At 37.3% G+C, this 17094-nt stretch overlaps 1 protein-coding gene across 2 annotated transcripts; it reads right to left on the reverse strand.

The window, feature by feature from the left end:
- Positions 1-1288: 1288 nt before the first annotated feature.
- On the reverse strand, positions 1289-11980 carry LOC145467542 (uncharacterized). 2 transcript variants are annotated; one of them, XM_081451097.1, is made up of 5 exons: positions 11353-11980; positions 10886-11272; positions 7452-7742; positions 6691-6996; positions 1289-4247 (listed from the first exon to the last, which is right to left on the reverse strand). In XM_081451097.1, the coding sequence occupies exons 1-5, from the start codon at positions 11411-11413 to the stop codon at positions 4135-4137; spliced, it is 1158 nt and encodes a 385-aa protein (XP_081307223.1). In that variant the 5' UTR covers positions 11414-11980; the 3' UTR covers positions 1289-4134. The 2 variants fall into 2 exon arrangements, with proteins under 2 accessions (XP_081307223.1, XP_081307222.1); XM_081451096.1 differs by having other exon boundaries at positions 1289-4250.
- Positions 11981-17094: the final 5114 nt, after the last annotated feature.

Below are 17094 nucleotides of genomic sequence, written 5' to 3' on the forward strand. Positions count from 1 at the left end.
TGTTTTCAGTGAGTACAATAAGTATCACACATTCAGCTGAATCTCTCAGGAAATTTAATATAAATGTCCAAGAGGTTGCCGAACCTTATCTTGGGAAGCTCAATACTTGCATTTGTGGCCACAAAAAATTAAATTATTACATAGGTAGTACGGCGTCGACAAAACCTAGATTGGACCGGACCGGATCGGATCACGGATCGGATCACGGATCGGATCACAGAAAAAAATGACTTTAAAAATCGTGACGTAACTCCTAAAATGTTGTCTATTCTCGGGTTGCATTATCGTTCACACCATCGATGTTATTCCTATATTTTTTTGTAAAACAGCTATATTTCCTTGAAATACAAATGGTCTGTTTCGTTTTATTCCAGTACGAAATATCGTATTCCAAACTCACATCTTGTAAAAGTATAGACTTGTCTCAGAAACGGAAATTGTTTGAAATCATCAGGTGTTTAATATTATTAGTGTTTTTAGTTTTTGTGTTTCGATTCATACGTTCGTCCTATTATTACCATGCTGACGCGTTTTATGACAGTTTAACTTTGATGCAAGCGAATATACGAAATATCATTTATCTGAACTGCGGAGAAAGATATGAAGACATGATTGATCATCGCAATCAAAACCCAACAGCCTGAAAAAAATTCATCTGTGACCAGCTCCCAGTTAGCTTGATATTATAAAAGAATAAAGGAATATCACACCTGAATTAAATAAAACGTTCTGCTCACAGTAGTCACTCTAGTGTAATTTGCTCAACAAAATTTTGAATTTTGAATCTTGAATTTTTTTTCCTTGATCTGATCCGTGATCCGATCCGTGATCCGATCCATGATCCAATCCGTGATCCGGGCCGTGATCCGGTCCGTGATCCGATCCGTGATCCGGTCCGATCCGATCCAGGTTTTGTCGACACCGTAGGCAGTAAGCCTACATCAGTTGACAGAGCCCATAATTCATTACCTCCACCAAACCTAATGTCAGAAATTTGAGTTCTCAAAACATAAACCTGTAATGAAAATTGCACGCCGTAAATCCACTCAAGCAACTGACAGTATTCTCCAAATTGAATTATTCGTCAATTGATTGACAAATAATAATATGTCCAATTTGAGAACATTGATAGAAAATAGGTATCCAAAGGGTACATGTGTGGCCGGATACATGGATTCAGAATGCAATGCAATCCTTGCAAACTCATTTGCATTAACAGACACAAGCTGATGACAATAGTGTGGGATACCACAGGTATCCCACACAATAAAGGTTTGCACGAAATTCAAACTAGACACGCAGGAATTTATTCTTTTCAAAGTGGGTGGGACAGCAGCTTGACAAGTCCTATCAAATAATAATATTACATAATATATCCTTGTTTCATCAACACTTATAGTCTCTCATCTTGTTAAATACCGATTCTTTTACATTTTTTTCTTTTATCTCATGACATTTAAATACAAAATATTTAATATATTAATAATTATCATCTATTAAATAAATGATACACCACCCAAATACTGGTGTGAACAATACATTAGGTAGATCATGCTTTTGTCAGAATAATGTTTCACCCATGCCAATAAAAGGTCAATTATTATTCTTCAACATTTTTTCCTACCAAAAATCAGAATTTTTTAAAACATATATTAAACAAATCTTTGTATGTTGCAGAGACACAAAATTAAGAGAGCCAAGAAAATGTTTGCTGACAAGACTATCGACAGCTAAAGCCACAAATTGTTTTTTAAAGGATAAAAAAATCAATAACTCATTGGATACCCTCAGAGGGTTTTCTTTTATAATTTTGTTGACGAAGTAAAATTCAATTTTATGATGACTTTGTACATCATTTGAAGGTGCCCCAGTTTTAGGCACACAGACAGTACCCCTTAATTTAATTTTCAAAATATGTTTACAAAAATCTGTTTGAACTACAAGTACATGTAGATGGTACATGTAGCAAACAGGGCAAAGTCTTTGCAGCCATAAAAAATGAGTCTGCTCACTTGCAAACAAGAATTACTGGTACAATTATGGTAGACTATCTCTAGTAGACTTTCTCGTTTCTCTGAAGTTTCGAAGATTTAAATTCAATTCCTGGGAAGACTAAGAGAAAGTGACTTAATCCAACTTTAAACATCAAAAATCAATTTGTGAATGAACTGATGAACAGACATCTGCAAGTTTCAAATATAAATCCATTCACAATTTCAATGAAATTTAAAGACTGAAACTGCTTATCAATATCTGGAGTAACAATTGGTATCATCACTTGAAGGTTATGCTATTAAAATTCTACTAATTAACAATTATTCACCAAAGGCAAAGTGAACATCGGTGAATATTCACCTCAACTTTGTCTCAGTGAATATTCGCCAATGTTCACTGAGCCTGAGGCGAATAATTGTTTTAGTATAATTTTCAGAGGTGAATATCAAGGACTACAAAATAATGGACTAAAACATAAATACAGAGACGTAATTGTTCGTGTGCATACGTGTATGCAGTCGTAGTTTTAATAATAAGCTTACATGTACATCGATTGTCAATCAATTTACTCATCGAGTTCAGCAGTAAAACTAACGAGCGAAACACTATGAAAAATAAATTCATCCAGTTCCTTTGTTTTATCGTTGTTGACTTCATTCACAGTTGTCATCATCGCCTAAAAATGAGTAGCTTTAGTTTGAAGAAAAATGAATTTCAGTCAATTGATCTGACCAGCTGGAGATCAACGCAACCACTGTATTTACGATTTTTAAACGCCTTGAATACCAGTTCTTGAAAATATTCTTTGTCCAAGGGCGACAGCAGTCCGGTCATTTTGAAAATTCTCCATCCTTTCAAATATCCTGGACTTGGAGTGATGTTTTTCGAATAAATGAAAACTTCATTCAGCATCTGTCTGCCATGTTTACTTGCCGAGATGGCAAAGATGGCAAGCTTAGTAACCAAGCTCTAGTGGGGTGAATATAGCGTCATATGATGAGCTTTTCGACCAATCAGAATGTCCAATTCTTATATTCACCTCTGGAAATTATACTAAAAACAAATAGACTATTTACTCTCATTTCCTATGAGGTGGTAGTTGATTTGGTCTCTGGCAGGCTTCATCAACTATCACTTCCAAGAAATCTTGGGCTCATAATCTAATTGCTAATTGTTGTATTTAATTATGCATTAAAATATTTAAGATCAGTTATTTACTTATAACACATCACTATCTATTCCCTTCCGTAAATCCAAGTAGTGACCGTGCAAGTCATGTATGATCTAATAAAACTACATAGGAAACATTAATTTTCATTTTAAACAAGAGCTGTCTTCGGAAATATTTAAGTGAAAGAAAACTGTGAAATGGCCTGACCCCAGAAAGAGCTCTAATTTTATATCTTATTTACAAGTTTTACTATCATACATTTTAAAAAGGCACAACAATGAGCATAAATTGAAAATGTCAAAAGCCAAAAGACACAGTTACATCATTTTGCCCAGAATTACTATTAGTAGGCAGAGTGAAGATACTCGTAAGAAGTGCCATCATGACTTGTATGTATGCACTTCACCCAGTTCAGACTTCAAATTGAAAAAGTCAAATGTTGCCCTTGCATCTATTGCTCCCCCTTCAGCAATTCACTTCTTATTAATTCACGCCTTCACCTTAGTGTTCTAGGCATACAGTATTCTATGTACAACCATGATCGTCATATTATAATTTGGCACCACTTTTAATCTCCTTGAAAATGCTCCTTAAAAGCAAGTTAATTTAATTTAGTACAAAAATCTTACATCACACTGCATGCTACTAACAGGTTTTCATTACACTTGTATGCCAACAATAATTATTATTGATGTACATGTATGTAAGCTCATTGAAAACAACACACAAGTATGGACACCCATACACATCCAAACATTAGCCTACACATTTGATGTAACTGGGCCATTTCACAATTTTCCCTTACAAGTGTAAATGTAACCACAGAAAATGACTACATGTAGCAAGCTTTTCTTTTTAAGTTATACTACCACTGTTAAGTGAGAAGTTAAATAACTTAAGTGTAAGAACATACATATAGGCATATCAAGCCAGTCAATCCTGATGTTTCTTCTGAGCACAGATCTTCATTACATCGCCATTTTCATCAGAAACCATGTAACAAGAGAGACCAGCAGGAGGCAATCCTCTAGATGATTTGGGTGGGAACTGTCAGAGTGAAGCTGACCTGGCTCATCAATGTCTTCTGAGAAAATTGTGTAACACAACAAGAAGAGTCAATGATGAACATCAATTGAAAAATGTTATTTACAACACAACTGTGTGTGTTATAGACAATAACATTCTAGCAACTTGAACCATCAAAGGAAGCAGTTAAAGTTAACAAGTTCAAGTTGTCAAAACTGGCATCAAAAATGCATGGATGAGTTCTTATAGTTTGATTGTATGGGTGAGGGAAGCTCTAAAAGACTGTTGATGGTGACTGATATTTCGACCAGCTGAGCAGAAGTCGTCTTCAGAGTCCAGTGAAAAGTGTTTGTCAGTTGATGGTATTACAAGTCTGGTCTGTTGAAACAGGTTAGTCAGTATGATGTTCAGTGATGTGATTGCTGACAACACCATTTCTATTCTTGGCTCGTACATGACCTCATCATTTTCTAAAATCCAAAACTAAAGAGCCACCAAAGTTTTTATCCTCATCAGGCATAAGAGGAGGTAGATTTATATCTGTTTACAACTTTTCAGCTCAGTAGCTTGCTTCGTCTGGAAACCAGCGCATTTTGAATTTCAGAGTTATGGCGGTGCATGACATCAAGCTAGGAGCATATTTGTCAAAAAATATATTCTTATCTCATGATTTTTAGCCTATTCAGAAGTTAAAGTATTAGGAAAAGTGCTTATGTAAATGCTTGCTTGTTCAGTAAAGATAATCAGTCGCCCAGATAGCCAACTGAAAGTAAGTTTAAGATGTTTACACTATTTTCCAGCCACAATGTTGGTGTACCACAGGTACACCAACATGGCGGTTCCATACTGGGCTCCATAACTTTGTGCAAAATATGTCTATGAATATCTGAAGTAGACTTATCATTAAAACCTGGAGAAGTGTCTTCTTTATCAATCTCCTATAACATCACAATTTCTTGACTTTATCCACTGAATGGTTTTCAAATTATTTGTTTATTGCATGACATTGCAAGCCAAGAATACTTGAAGCTTCTTTGTGTTCAGTCAGTCTCATGTAAAGGTTTCTGCCATTTTCTGAAGTCTGGTGGCATGGTCAGAGCATTTTGATCTTATAAACCACTTCATGTATTGAGTTCATCCTTGTCCTTAACATTTTGTCAGTAGGTTTCACAAAGTAGTTTAAGGCTTATGGGTTATGCAGATGTTGTAGGGCAGAAGTGCCCTTAATTTAAAGGTAGTTGCTCTGTAGAAAAAGGTGTCACATTCATGTTTGTTTTCTCAGTTTGAGTAGGTTGGTTAGAGCTTCGTCTAATAAAGTCAGCATTGTAATTCTTCTTGTAAAAAGACATCCAAAGTAGCGGTAAGCTGTCCAGTTTGTCACAAACTGGTCATGTCATCTTTACACCTTGATGGTTTCAGAATGACTCTTCAAGTAATCTATCGGTATGTGTCAGTGTTCTCTAAACTGTCATTCCCATTTTGTTGCTTAAAGCAGGCTAGAAAGCCAAAGGAAATGTTCCATTTTCTTTGATCTCCTTGCTTAACTATAATATAGGACCCAATGCCAGCACTTCAGTGTAATCTCAACAGCAAACTGCTCAAATTCATTAAAAGACTGATAATACTGCTTTGGCTATGCTATAATCATGCCACTATTACCACAATACATTAAGACAAAATTTACACTTTTCATGATCACCCTTGCAAACAAATGCCAAAATCCAGTGTTCCAAAAAGATAAAAGAAAATGGAAAACTTCCTTTTTTGGACTGTTGGGTAACAACAGTGTACAGAAAAACCATGGCATACCATCAGTTACCAACATATTATTTGGCAAACCATACAACATGTACAACCTGTCTTAATTCACACAAACGCACAAGAGACAAGCACAACTAGTTTGTGAAACTCCAGACAACTTTTGTGACAAAAACAGATATCTTGAATGTGATTTTTACAAGTCAGAACGACAAGATTGCTGACACTCATGAACCAACCTACTGAAACTGACAAAATTAACAGTAACCTGACACCTGTTTCTTCTGTTTTTACATCTGTTTCTACAGTGACTAAATTTATACCTAATTTTAGTGTAAATCTACTGTGTTCTGTCTTGAATGCCATTCCCTGTTGTAGGCCAATTTGTTCTTCAGGTCAGAAGGATTTCAATCTAGGTTAATTTGTGTCAAAGGGGAAGGGTGAGTCTGGGATCAATAACGTATTATGTACACCAACAAATTTGAGCAATTTTCAATGATTGCTTACATGGCCTTGTGAACAGGAAGGTGGACTACAAAGTAGGACAATTTCATATCTCATTTAAATCAGACATTTCACCAATCTGGTTAGACATTAATTAGATACAGATAAATATTTAGATGTCACGAATAATCTAATGACTCAAACTGTAAGCACATATGAGACAGTAACACAGAACAGAAAACCCACTCAGCCTAAGAGTAAAAAATTGCAAATTTTTTCTATAACCTCAGACATACCAAGGTTTATGAGCACTTCATTTGATGCTGGTCCAAGCCCTGCCTTGTTTTGTGCCCTGACTCTTGCACTATACTTTCCTCCACTTCGCAGCTTTACATGCAACTTCTCAAATGCAGTGTCTTTTGTTTCAACTGTGTGAGGTGAATTCCACGGAAGTCCACTTACTATGTACTGAATAATGTATTTTTCAACTACAGAACCACCATTTTCTGCAGGAGGGTCCCAGTAAAGCCTAATGAAGGTTTGTGCACTTTTAGTGTTAAATAGTACTTCTGTCTTGAGATTTCTGGGTTCAGATGGTGCACCTGCGATGGAAAACCAATGAAAAACATTTGGACAGCATAAAAAGAAGAGGGCAAAAGTTGTGAACTTTTTGTGAACTGTGCTATAGCCCCAGCAAAGACTTGGTAGGTTGACACCAGGTTTTTAGCCAGATGGGTGTGCAGGCATCCTGTGGACAGCCACTTACTAAAACAAAATTGTTTTATTTTTCATATGTCGCCTTATAAATAGCTCATTTGAGCAGGCCCTATAGCACATTTTGGACTACCACTTTTCAAATTCTGGCTAAAAGCCTGGTTGATACCTCCAAATCCCATAGGTGTAACCAATTCTCAACATTACAAAGAAACTCTTGCTTTTTTTCTTCACTCTCTTTTGCTTTTAATTCTTACAAGCTTTAACCAGTACAAAGCTTGATTAAGGCTGTTTGTTTTCTTAAACTTGATATTTTTATGGGACTGAGCAATATAACACCTACTTAGTTTGGTTATGTTGATTATGTGGAATTTCACTGTTGACTTGGTTTCTGCCTTGCACTGCAATGTCTCGAAGTCTTCATCTTTGTTTGTGGTTATTGCCAAGAAGCTTTTACTTCTCATGTCGTCATGGAATTCTCTAGGCACAGTTCTGTTTGATGGTATATGCGTCCAAGAAAACATGACATTCTTTTGAATGCTCTCAGGCACCTTAACTGCACAGACCACTGTAATCTTACGGCCCACCCAGGACTCAGCTACCTTTGTTGAATCTGCCTTGTTTATCAAGAGATCTGAAAAATAATAAAATGTTCTAATTATTGTATTGGACATTACCAATGAGCACATGGAGTAAAGTTGTACATATGACATACATGTAACTTCAATTTATTCTTTGCAAGAACCTAAACTGACATCCCTCAACTGTAGTAAGTACTGTAAAACCTGATGTGTATATACTGGTTGTATCATAACTTCTTATTATTACTAAGTGAAGTCTTGTGAGTTATATTCTAAGACTGAAACCTTGTCATATTCACCAAGCAATAGTGAGGTCAGTATGGCAAGGAAGGGTTTGGGATTTTCCAATTAAGGTTACCGTATACCTTCAGGGGTGTCTCGCGTCCAAGCAATGCAGCGCATCTGGTTTAAGCGGTAGATACCTAAGCCCCATATCAAATTAAAGCTTATAGAGCTGGCTATCAAACTATACATAGAATTTTGAAAAGAAATGAATTGGAGTTTTCCGTGGTCCATGTTTACTTATAACTTAATAGAATTACACCTAATACGAAAAATGCTTGGATTAACAATGCTGATCAACTGAGTAGAGGCAAGTAGCCAGCCAATTCATGGTATCCATATAGGTAATATTCCCACAAAAGTGGTCTCGGTTGATTGCATACGTGTTATAGGGCTGTCAATCAAGAGGGAACTTTCACTTCCGGCTATAACGTAAAACCTCCATTTCTCCGCCAATATTTAGTTTTTTTCATTTTTTTTCAGAAATTAGAGATTACTCCTCGACCATTACTTTGACCCAAAAATCCAAATTCAAAGAAAATTGCCGATCTGAAGGTATACGGTAACCTTAAGACCGAAATTTTGTTTATTAAATAAATACATGGATTTTTCTTTTGTTTTCGTGGGCCTGTAACAGGTAACACATCAGAAGTTATGGCTATGTGTGTCTAACATTCTTCAAAAAGTTGAACATATTTTAAGTCAAGAGTCCACATTTTTGTTGGTTATAGTACACATCATTTGCCTTGTGTCTTCAAATCACAGAGCACATCCGTCCATTAATGCATTGCAATAACAAATGCTCTGCATGAGAGCCCACTTTAAGGTCATTCCCCAGTATTGCATTGCGCATCCCTACTGTACATAATTTCACTCGTGATTAGCGCACGTGCATTAAAAAATGGCAGCTTTTTCTTTTCAGCTGGACCTCACCACAGAGGCAAATCGTCATTTTCTCGCAAACGAGTATGGTGACCTATCATTTTTTCCTGTTGTTTTGAATTGAGTAATAAATTTCTCTGTGTAAAATAAATATAGACCAATTCTCAATGTAGAGCAAAAAGCAATTGTCGGAAACGTGAATTTTGCAAGCAATCGTAACTACAATCATTGTGCTATTATAAGGATTTACATGGGTATAAACAAGGTGCTTTTGCTCCTAAACGAACATGGGGACCCCTCATTTTTATTTCAAAATTTAAGTTCCTATAATATAAACAATCGATAGGCAAAGTTTCACAAAAATCTCAGTGCAGGTTCTATTTCAGCGGAATGACCTTAAGTGTGTCAAATTATGAGCAAATACACCTGTAATGATGGATTTGAATTATGATTTCTAAGTCATCTACAGTGATCACATGTAGGCAACTGAGCAGTGTCAATTTTGTGGTCCAAATTGCAGGAAAATACAGCTTTGCAAGTCTGTAATTTCAATTTTTTTTTTCAGGGGGTTTAAGTCTGACAAAGAGGTCATAGATCGGATTGACCTGTAACTGCAAGTACTTGGGGATAATTTCTAATGTATATCCCATTGCAACAGCCACCTGATATTGGGCTAAATGAGTTCCGAGTTTTTCTGAGACGATTTCTTCAAGATAATTCGAATCTCATAAACGCAATAACAAACCAGCAAACTCGTTCAAAACTGACATTCTGTGAGCTACCACCCACACAATAATTTGTACAACAGTCCTTTCCTGGCTTTGTTGTCAGTGTAAGATAATATAACAGAAATTTGTATTCCACAGTGAGTTTTACTTTCATTGGTTGGACAAAGGAAGCCCTTTTCCCTCACCTAAAATGATTTATTTTCCCTGCTAAGATCTCTCCTTTTCCAAAGATCCCTTGAGTGATCCAGTCTGTGCATGCATCATAACTCGCATCAATATTCAAATTGAATAAATGTTTCTCTTGATTTTTTCTCCACCTGGATACAGTTTTGATTTCTTAAACAAGGCAAATACATTTTTTAATTCAAAAAATAAATTTAAAGCTTTAGAACTGTAACGTGCAAAAAGACATGACGCGGTTATGCCGACGCACAATTTTGTAAGCTGTGAACACCTGCCTATTGACATTTCGTAAGTAAAAAGTAAATTGCACAACTCGTATGCAGATTTAAGATATCAAACTATGATAAATTGATTCAAAATGATGATCCCAAAATATAGCCACAGGGTGAGAATTTCAATAGTCGTAGTTTCTACCCAAATATTCTAAGAGAAGAAAAAAAAATAACCAAACCACTCCATAACAGACGTAAATTGGAGAAATGCCCTTAAAAAGCGTATTTTAATGTGCAAATGTCATCGCCTTTAAAAACAGGTGCATTTCCAAAATATTTATCCTCGTATCAACTGGGTCGTTTATAACGTGCTACAATCTAAACAATCCCGAATTTTCTTGTTCCTTCAATTAACAGCTAGCTACTATGAAGACTGTAAAGCATATCATCGCACGCACAAATGCTTGAAAGTATAGGAGAGCAAAAATTGATCAACTTATTGACAATTTGTTTACAAAGTCACGCAAAAAAACTGAAAGGACCGGAATAGACACAACGTTACAGTTTCTGTGTTTTATACGTTTTATAAGTTTTATTCGTCATTTCGAGAGCAAGAGACAGGTTATTTTAAAAATGCTGGAGAAGTTGAATTAGTTTAAGTTTATATGCATAATAACCTTAATAAATTGCTCCTAGGAAAAAATACCTAGTGTCAAGACTTTTGCTAAACAAAGAAACGAATCAATTAGGCCGTATAAGGAATATTCGCATAGCCCCTCACGTACATCTTACAATTGATTCATTTGGCCTTTACAAAACCACACAAACGCTGCGCTGACAGAAGCAAAATTCAAATTTTTGCGCGCGGAACTTAAAAACATTACTCGTAAGTCATCAATCAATACTTACCCACAACAGTCAGTTCCACTGTATCAATCACAGACATTTTATCTGTACCATAATACACTTGACAAAAAAAAGTCACCGAGTCTTTCATTTTGATTCGATTGACTCTGAAACTTGCTCGCCTGTCCTCAACGATCACAACTCTGTCGCGAATCCATTCGATGGACGTTTCCAGGTTATTTCTCACGGAACTTCCGTTCTTTTTCTTGATATAAATAGCAATACTTTGCGGCTCTTCTCCATCGAGAGCCTTGATGACGACTCCAAAGCGAACCTCTTCCACCTCTTTAAGAACGTAGTCCCAATCAAATTGAACGTTCTCCCCAACGAATGCCTCCTTGTGTTTGGGTTTAGTGGAAAAGAAAATTTGGTCATCGCTTGCAGCCAGCACTAGTAAACAGAAAGTGAAAGAGTAAAAATTAATTTACAATCTCTTCAAGGTTTGGAAGACAGTTCAAGATTTGTCTTACCGAATAAAGTCCCGAACAAGAGGCAAATTGCCTTGATATGAGTGAAGACAATAGAACTCATGGTACGATACCGTACGATATCACAGCACGTTAGAAACAACCAAGCGACCACGCAGGCAGCGGACGGTTTTGTTGAACTTTCTTACCCTTGAATTCGATTATTAAGGCAAGGTACGGTTAAAAATGAAAGATGACTCCACTTGTTTCCGTATTATGAAAAGGCACGTTCCAAAACGTGGTCATTCTCTAACGTCAATGCAATCTCACAGCTCGTGTTCTCAAACAAATGACTTGTGGCCCGCTTAAAATAACACGCGTCACGTGACAATAACCGCACTCCGACCTTGCCGCGGGGAAATAAAGAAGTGGTCATCGCTTAGTGGTTCAGAAACAGGTTTCGATTTTCTTAAGTACTCTTAAAATAGGCGTAAGCTTTGAGTCTAGGTAGACAAATAAAAAGCCGATCATAACAACATACTAAAATATATTAGGTTGTGTGCGGTATGTTGATCTCTAAAAAGAGGCTTGGCTTTTTAAACTGGGAATTTGAACAGGAGGACAGTGTCATTTGGCGCTTGGTTGCCTTCAGTGGTCTTCAGTCGATGTGTCTTAAAATTCTGAAACTTTCACGAAGTGCAAAAGGGGTTACCGCATGGCATAACTCAGCATTGAAGAAAGGAAAATCAAAATATTGGATTTGTATTCGCCAAGTAAATCTGAAATAGGATTTGTGAGTTAATATTGATAACCGTTCATACTCTAATCAAGAAAATACGTATTTTGGTTGAGTGTATTCAAATTAATACTCATAATTTTATTACATTTTTAATGTCCCTGTTGCGGTTCCTTCGAAATCATATTTTTAATCAAAAAAGAATTACGCTTAGAAAGGACCTTGTATGTTTTTAAAAAGGTGCTTCTCGACCGAAAGACTTGTCAGGTCATGATATTTTTCCTCCGGACAATTTTGCGAAATATTTCCTGCATTCGATCCTGCATTGATTGCTTGTGATCAAGGTCTCGAATTCCATTGATTTTAGCGCTCTCTTATCATATTACACAGCAATAATAACTTTTCAATAAAATTCACAAGTTTTATTGATAATTTGGACACAAATTCAAGTATACAAGAAAAAAATTCTCCTGTGTACATGGAAGGAACATGATCTGTTCTATAATGTAATATTCTCAGTGAAAATAACTAAAAAACATCATTTATTACCTTGAAGAGTACTGATTAAAAACAAATATCTATTAATCAAGTTCATTAGGATTAAATTGAAGATATTTGCTTGATGGGATTAAGTAAGAGGAATTTGCCGCCAATGTGTCTGATTATCGAATGCCATCTACCGGCAGGCCATAGAAGTTCTACAGAATGCATCTGAAACCAGACGCAAGAGTCAGAAAAAAACCATAATTGCCCGGCAAAAGTCATAACAATCTACATGCCTTGTTAGAACTTAGTTTAAACAGTCATGTATAGCACTTTCGTTCTAATTCAGTCAGGAAAAATGCTATCAGACCGAGGTTTATACTTTTTAATAGCGAATAACGTTCTTCCCTGGCGGTTGGTATGTCAGTTTTTTGCAATATGATTCCTCCTATGTATCCAGCTGTCTCCTACCTACCAAGTCGGATAGACTCTACTCTCAAAATCTTTTCAAATGATTTGCTGGCGAAGGTTTCACACGGAGAAGAGCCGTATGAATCGCTTACCGCTAACTACCTCCCATGCTAAGTGCGTCAGTGATGCTTACCCTGTAGTTTTTGGTTCCCTGCAGCCAGTGATATTTACATGATTTGCATTTCAGTCTTCCTGAAGCACTGCCACAAAACAAAATCAGTGAAAATCAGTGCCTGGCCGTCGGTCTGCAGTCAGTTCGCTAGTCAACTACTGCGAAAGACATAAAAGTCATATTTGCAAACATTTCAAGTCAGCGAACTTATATAACTACTTCTTCGGTCACCCGTTGTCTTGCGAAATCAGATGTTGTGCATATCTAAGGCAGATATCTCAATTATTTCAAACTTTATTTTTCTGTTAGATCGCATGAGGAATTTGGACTGTCAACCGCGGGTGGCAACACTGTCTGTTGCAATACTTTGCTCCAAATGGTTTTTTGGATCAGCGATGAAAATGGAGCAATCTTTGTGAAATCGCCTTCCCTGACTACGGTGAAAATCTCTTACTTCTCGTGTTAACATGTATTACCTATTAACGTTCAAATTTATCTCGCTTCTGGCCAAGAAATCTACAGCGTTATAAAACAAATGTTGCTGATAACAAGCGTTAAAGAATTTGAGGCTATATCGAGACGGCTACCATTATGACAAGGAATATTTGTTATTGTGCTTGTTGAGCGCTTCCGTGTGGCTCTCCGGAGACCAGCAATTATGAGTGCTTCCGATGCTCAATTTATTTAGAATTATCGTTTGTCAGAATCTGGTGGAAGTTTGATTATCAAAACGGAATTAGCATTAGATTTCTTGAAGATAAGATCTATTACCCCCAACAGTGAGGGAAGAAAAAAGGAAGTGATTGACCGATCAGAAAGATAGAAATAAAACATTTCGATTTTCGCCAAGTGGTCGGGGTTTTTTGTACGTAAATAAATTGTGCTGTGATGAAAATAAAAAGCATTTCTAACCAAGCAAAGTTATATTAACATGCAGGTTTGTACCACATTGCCATGACATGAAGAATTTGCCGCTATATCTCGATCGAAACTAAAAGTTTATTGGGGTTGTCTCATAGCCCTGCTAATATAAAGAAAATTGTTAATTTAGTCATAACTATATATCGAAGAGTTTTTATTGACTCTCAAACTCCCTCCCTTTCATAAAGCCGGACAAGCAGCCACATTTGTTAGTGGTCGTTCTGCTAATCTTATTAATCTTCTTATCTCCTAATTATCACATGCGCTCATTCACATAACCCAAGATAAGGGAAAATATTTAATCTGTAGCACAGGTGTTCGGTGCCAGAGGAGCAAGGCTTCACTGATAGAAAACCGCTAAAAAGTCGGAGAAATTTCTTAGGGATAAATTGATCTTTTGTGGTCAAAGAAGGTTATTGGGAATTACCAATGCTAACCAACAGATTTAGCCAACAGATACCAATCTGCTGTAGCCGGAATGCAGAATTGGCCAGGTGTTAGCGAGATTCAGTTCACAGGCTTAAATTACTAGTCAAAGAGTGACTGTTGGATAATCTGCCATTCACTGCGTTCTCAGTTGCCGTGCATGCTACAGCTCCGTGATACAGATATACAATTAAAAGTTTGCAGTTGAAGGACCTTCTTGGCCGAACGTTATTCTTTCCATTACCACATTACAAATTAATTTCATATCGATAACCTGCTGTTACACTTGTCAACAGCAGGGAAGGGTGAGTGTTCTTGGAGCTTTGTTCATGGACCTGATTCTCAAGTCCTTCTCGTACTTCTCAGCTCGCACACGAGCGTTATTTGTCAACAGTCAATTTCATTCGTCTCTCATTGACCTAGATGCACTTACATGTAAAATGACCGTAATTTCTTTCCATCTGAAATGTAACGTTTCATGCGTTTAATATGGGTAAGCATGGAAAATAGGACGGCGCATAAAGCATCAGACGGAACGGAAGACGATTGAACAGACAAGTTATTCGTCCCACAAACCAGTTGTTTCCGTAACCAAGGAAGTAATGCATGAGTCAACGAAAACCCCGACCGCCCCACCCTCCCCCCAGCCCCCCCGGGACAAGGTGGGATTTGGAAAAGTCTCGCTCAAATGCCAAATAATACCCCCACCCTTGGGGATGCTTTATTAAGTCAAAACATCTCCTAATACCCCCAGGGGCTGTGTTAGTTAAGCTTTAGATAATAGCCTGAAAAGGAAAAGGCACTGACTGAGTTTTGCATCGAGCATTCGAGCACACTGCTCTTGCAAACGTTCCCCGCTACAACACATTTTTACGCCTCAATCCGCTTCGTGCCCACCTGCTTGGGTACAACAGTAAGCAGCGCATATAAAAACAAGTGGATTAAGAACGTCCGGCTGAAAGTTGGCCAATAAAGCACCATAAATATAAGAACCAATTCAGCCTGATAAATAAAACATGTTCTCATATAACAAGAAAGAGGATGCCAGAATAAGAAAGCACTTATATTAAAGCACTGTGGTGTGCTGGACCATACAAACTCTAAGAGCCATACAGTGCCTGACAGCAAGGATGGGACTGTGGGACTAATAACAGTTGATATGTATAGTATTTCTGAAACAAATTTTAAGAACATTTTGAAGCATTTTCAGAGTGACTTCTCATTAAGCACACAGTAAATAAGTACTTGATCAACCTGAACCCCGAAATCATAGGTTCGTATATGCGGGTATTTACTGATCCCTTCAATTTGCTTGTCCCCGTTTCACGTGCACGCAACATGTCCACGAGTGTGTGCCGACTATGACAGTCACTCTTGCTTATGAGCGGTTGAGTTACAAAGATTCGAGTTAACAGGGTTCATAAGGGGAAGCCGCAGCGGCGGTCTTGTTTTCAATGGTGTAAACGAAAACTGTTTTTTTGAATAAAAACGACTTGTGGCTATGCTGGATTCTTTGTTGTTTGCCCACTTCTCCGGCTGATTTGAAGCCATTTCGAGGAGCCTTTTGACCAGGCTTAGGAACGGAAACTGCGCAACTGAAACCAAGGATATATAGGAGCAACCATATAATGGCCAGTATTGCTGTAAGTTGACAAGTTACGAAAAGTCTTGCAGTGCCCCACTTCTCCATCATGATTGACGCATCGATCTTATAAAGAGTTGATATCTCTTGCTATAAAAAAGCAAGGTACTCTATTATTAAAACTTTTTCAATTATGACTTTTCGCATTTTTTCGGCAGCTGTAGTGTTTATTCTCTACTAACAGGTAAATAACCCAACTGCAGATCAGAGCAGATCAAAGCCTTGCTTTAGGTGCACTGTAACAAGCCGACTGTTTTCAGAGCAGGTGGTCGCAGGTAAGCTTCATATTTAACTTAGTGATCATATTAAACTCAATGTTCAAACTTTAGGGCAGTTAGTCTAGCTAATGCCTTCCAACGTAAGATAACGGTGACCTAAAGTCAAAGCATTGGGCGAAACTCAAGTTCCTCTTCTAAATGAGCCGACTTGTCGTCTTCAAGCCAATAGGGGATAGTCTCAGTGTTACTTTCCTTATTGGCACTGTGACAGATAGACTGCCTTAAAACAAGTGACAGATTTCGTGCACTATGAGTATAAGCACATTTATCATAGAAGTGCGGCACAAGGGAAACTTAATTTGAGGCATTTTCGCTTGACGTTAACCACTGTTCAACGCGGATAATGGCGTGGCGCATAATTAGCTGGGCTGGTAGGGACACGGTAATCAAACAAATGATACACTTGGAAACTGTTTTGAACACTTAAGCAGTTTCTTCTTCTGACGAGGGGATTTCAACGTTCCTTGCCATCTAAACAGGTCGTCCAAAAGTTGTAAGATGAAGGTCCAAGGGATTTTCCTCGTCTTTGAGTTCGAATTCCGCGAAGATTTATTGTAGCTGTTCAAGGATATCCCCAGGTTTTGCCCTCTTTGTTCCGACGTTTGCCATGTTTGCTATTCAGCTCTTCTTTGCAACCTCTTCTTTGCTATTTCTTCAGAACTGTGACCCTGTTTAAACGAGATCAAAACATGAGATTTAGTCCAAGAAATGATTCATTCGGTCAAGCATCAAGAGC

Source organism: Orbicella franksi, chromosome 14, assembly GCF_964199315.1.
Source record: "Orbicella franksi chromosome 14, jaOrbFran1.1, whole genome shotgun sequence".
NCBI classification, from domain to species: domain Eukaryota; kingdom Metazoa; phylum Cnidaria; class Anthozoa; order Scleractinia; family Merulinidae; genus Orbicella; species Orbicella franksi.

Bases quoted from the DNA above. Each gene is read 5' to 3' on its own strand.
- LOC145467542 (XM_081451096.1), bottom strand. From the start codon at position 11,413: ATGAGTTCTATTGTCTTCACTCATATCAAGGCAATTTGCCTCTTGTTC. The intron at 7,743-10,885 runs GTAAGTATTGAT...ATTATTTTTCAG, and splicing joins AGTGGAACTGACTGTTGTGG to ATCTCTTGATAAACAAGGCA. The intron at 6,997-7,451 runs GTAGGTGTTATA...TTTCCATCGCAG, and splicing joins AATCAACATAACCAAACTAA to GTGCACCATCTGAACCCAGA.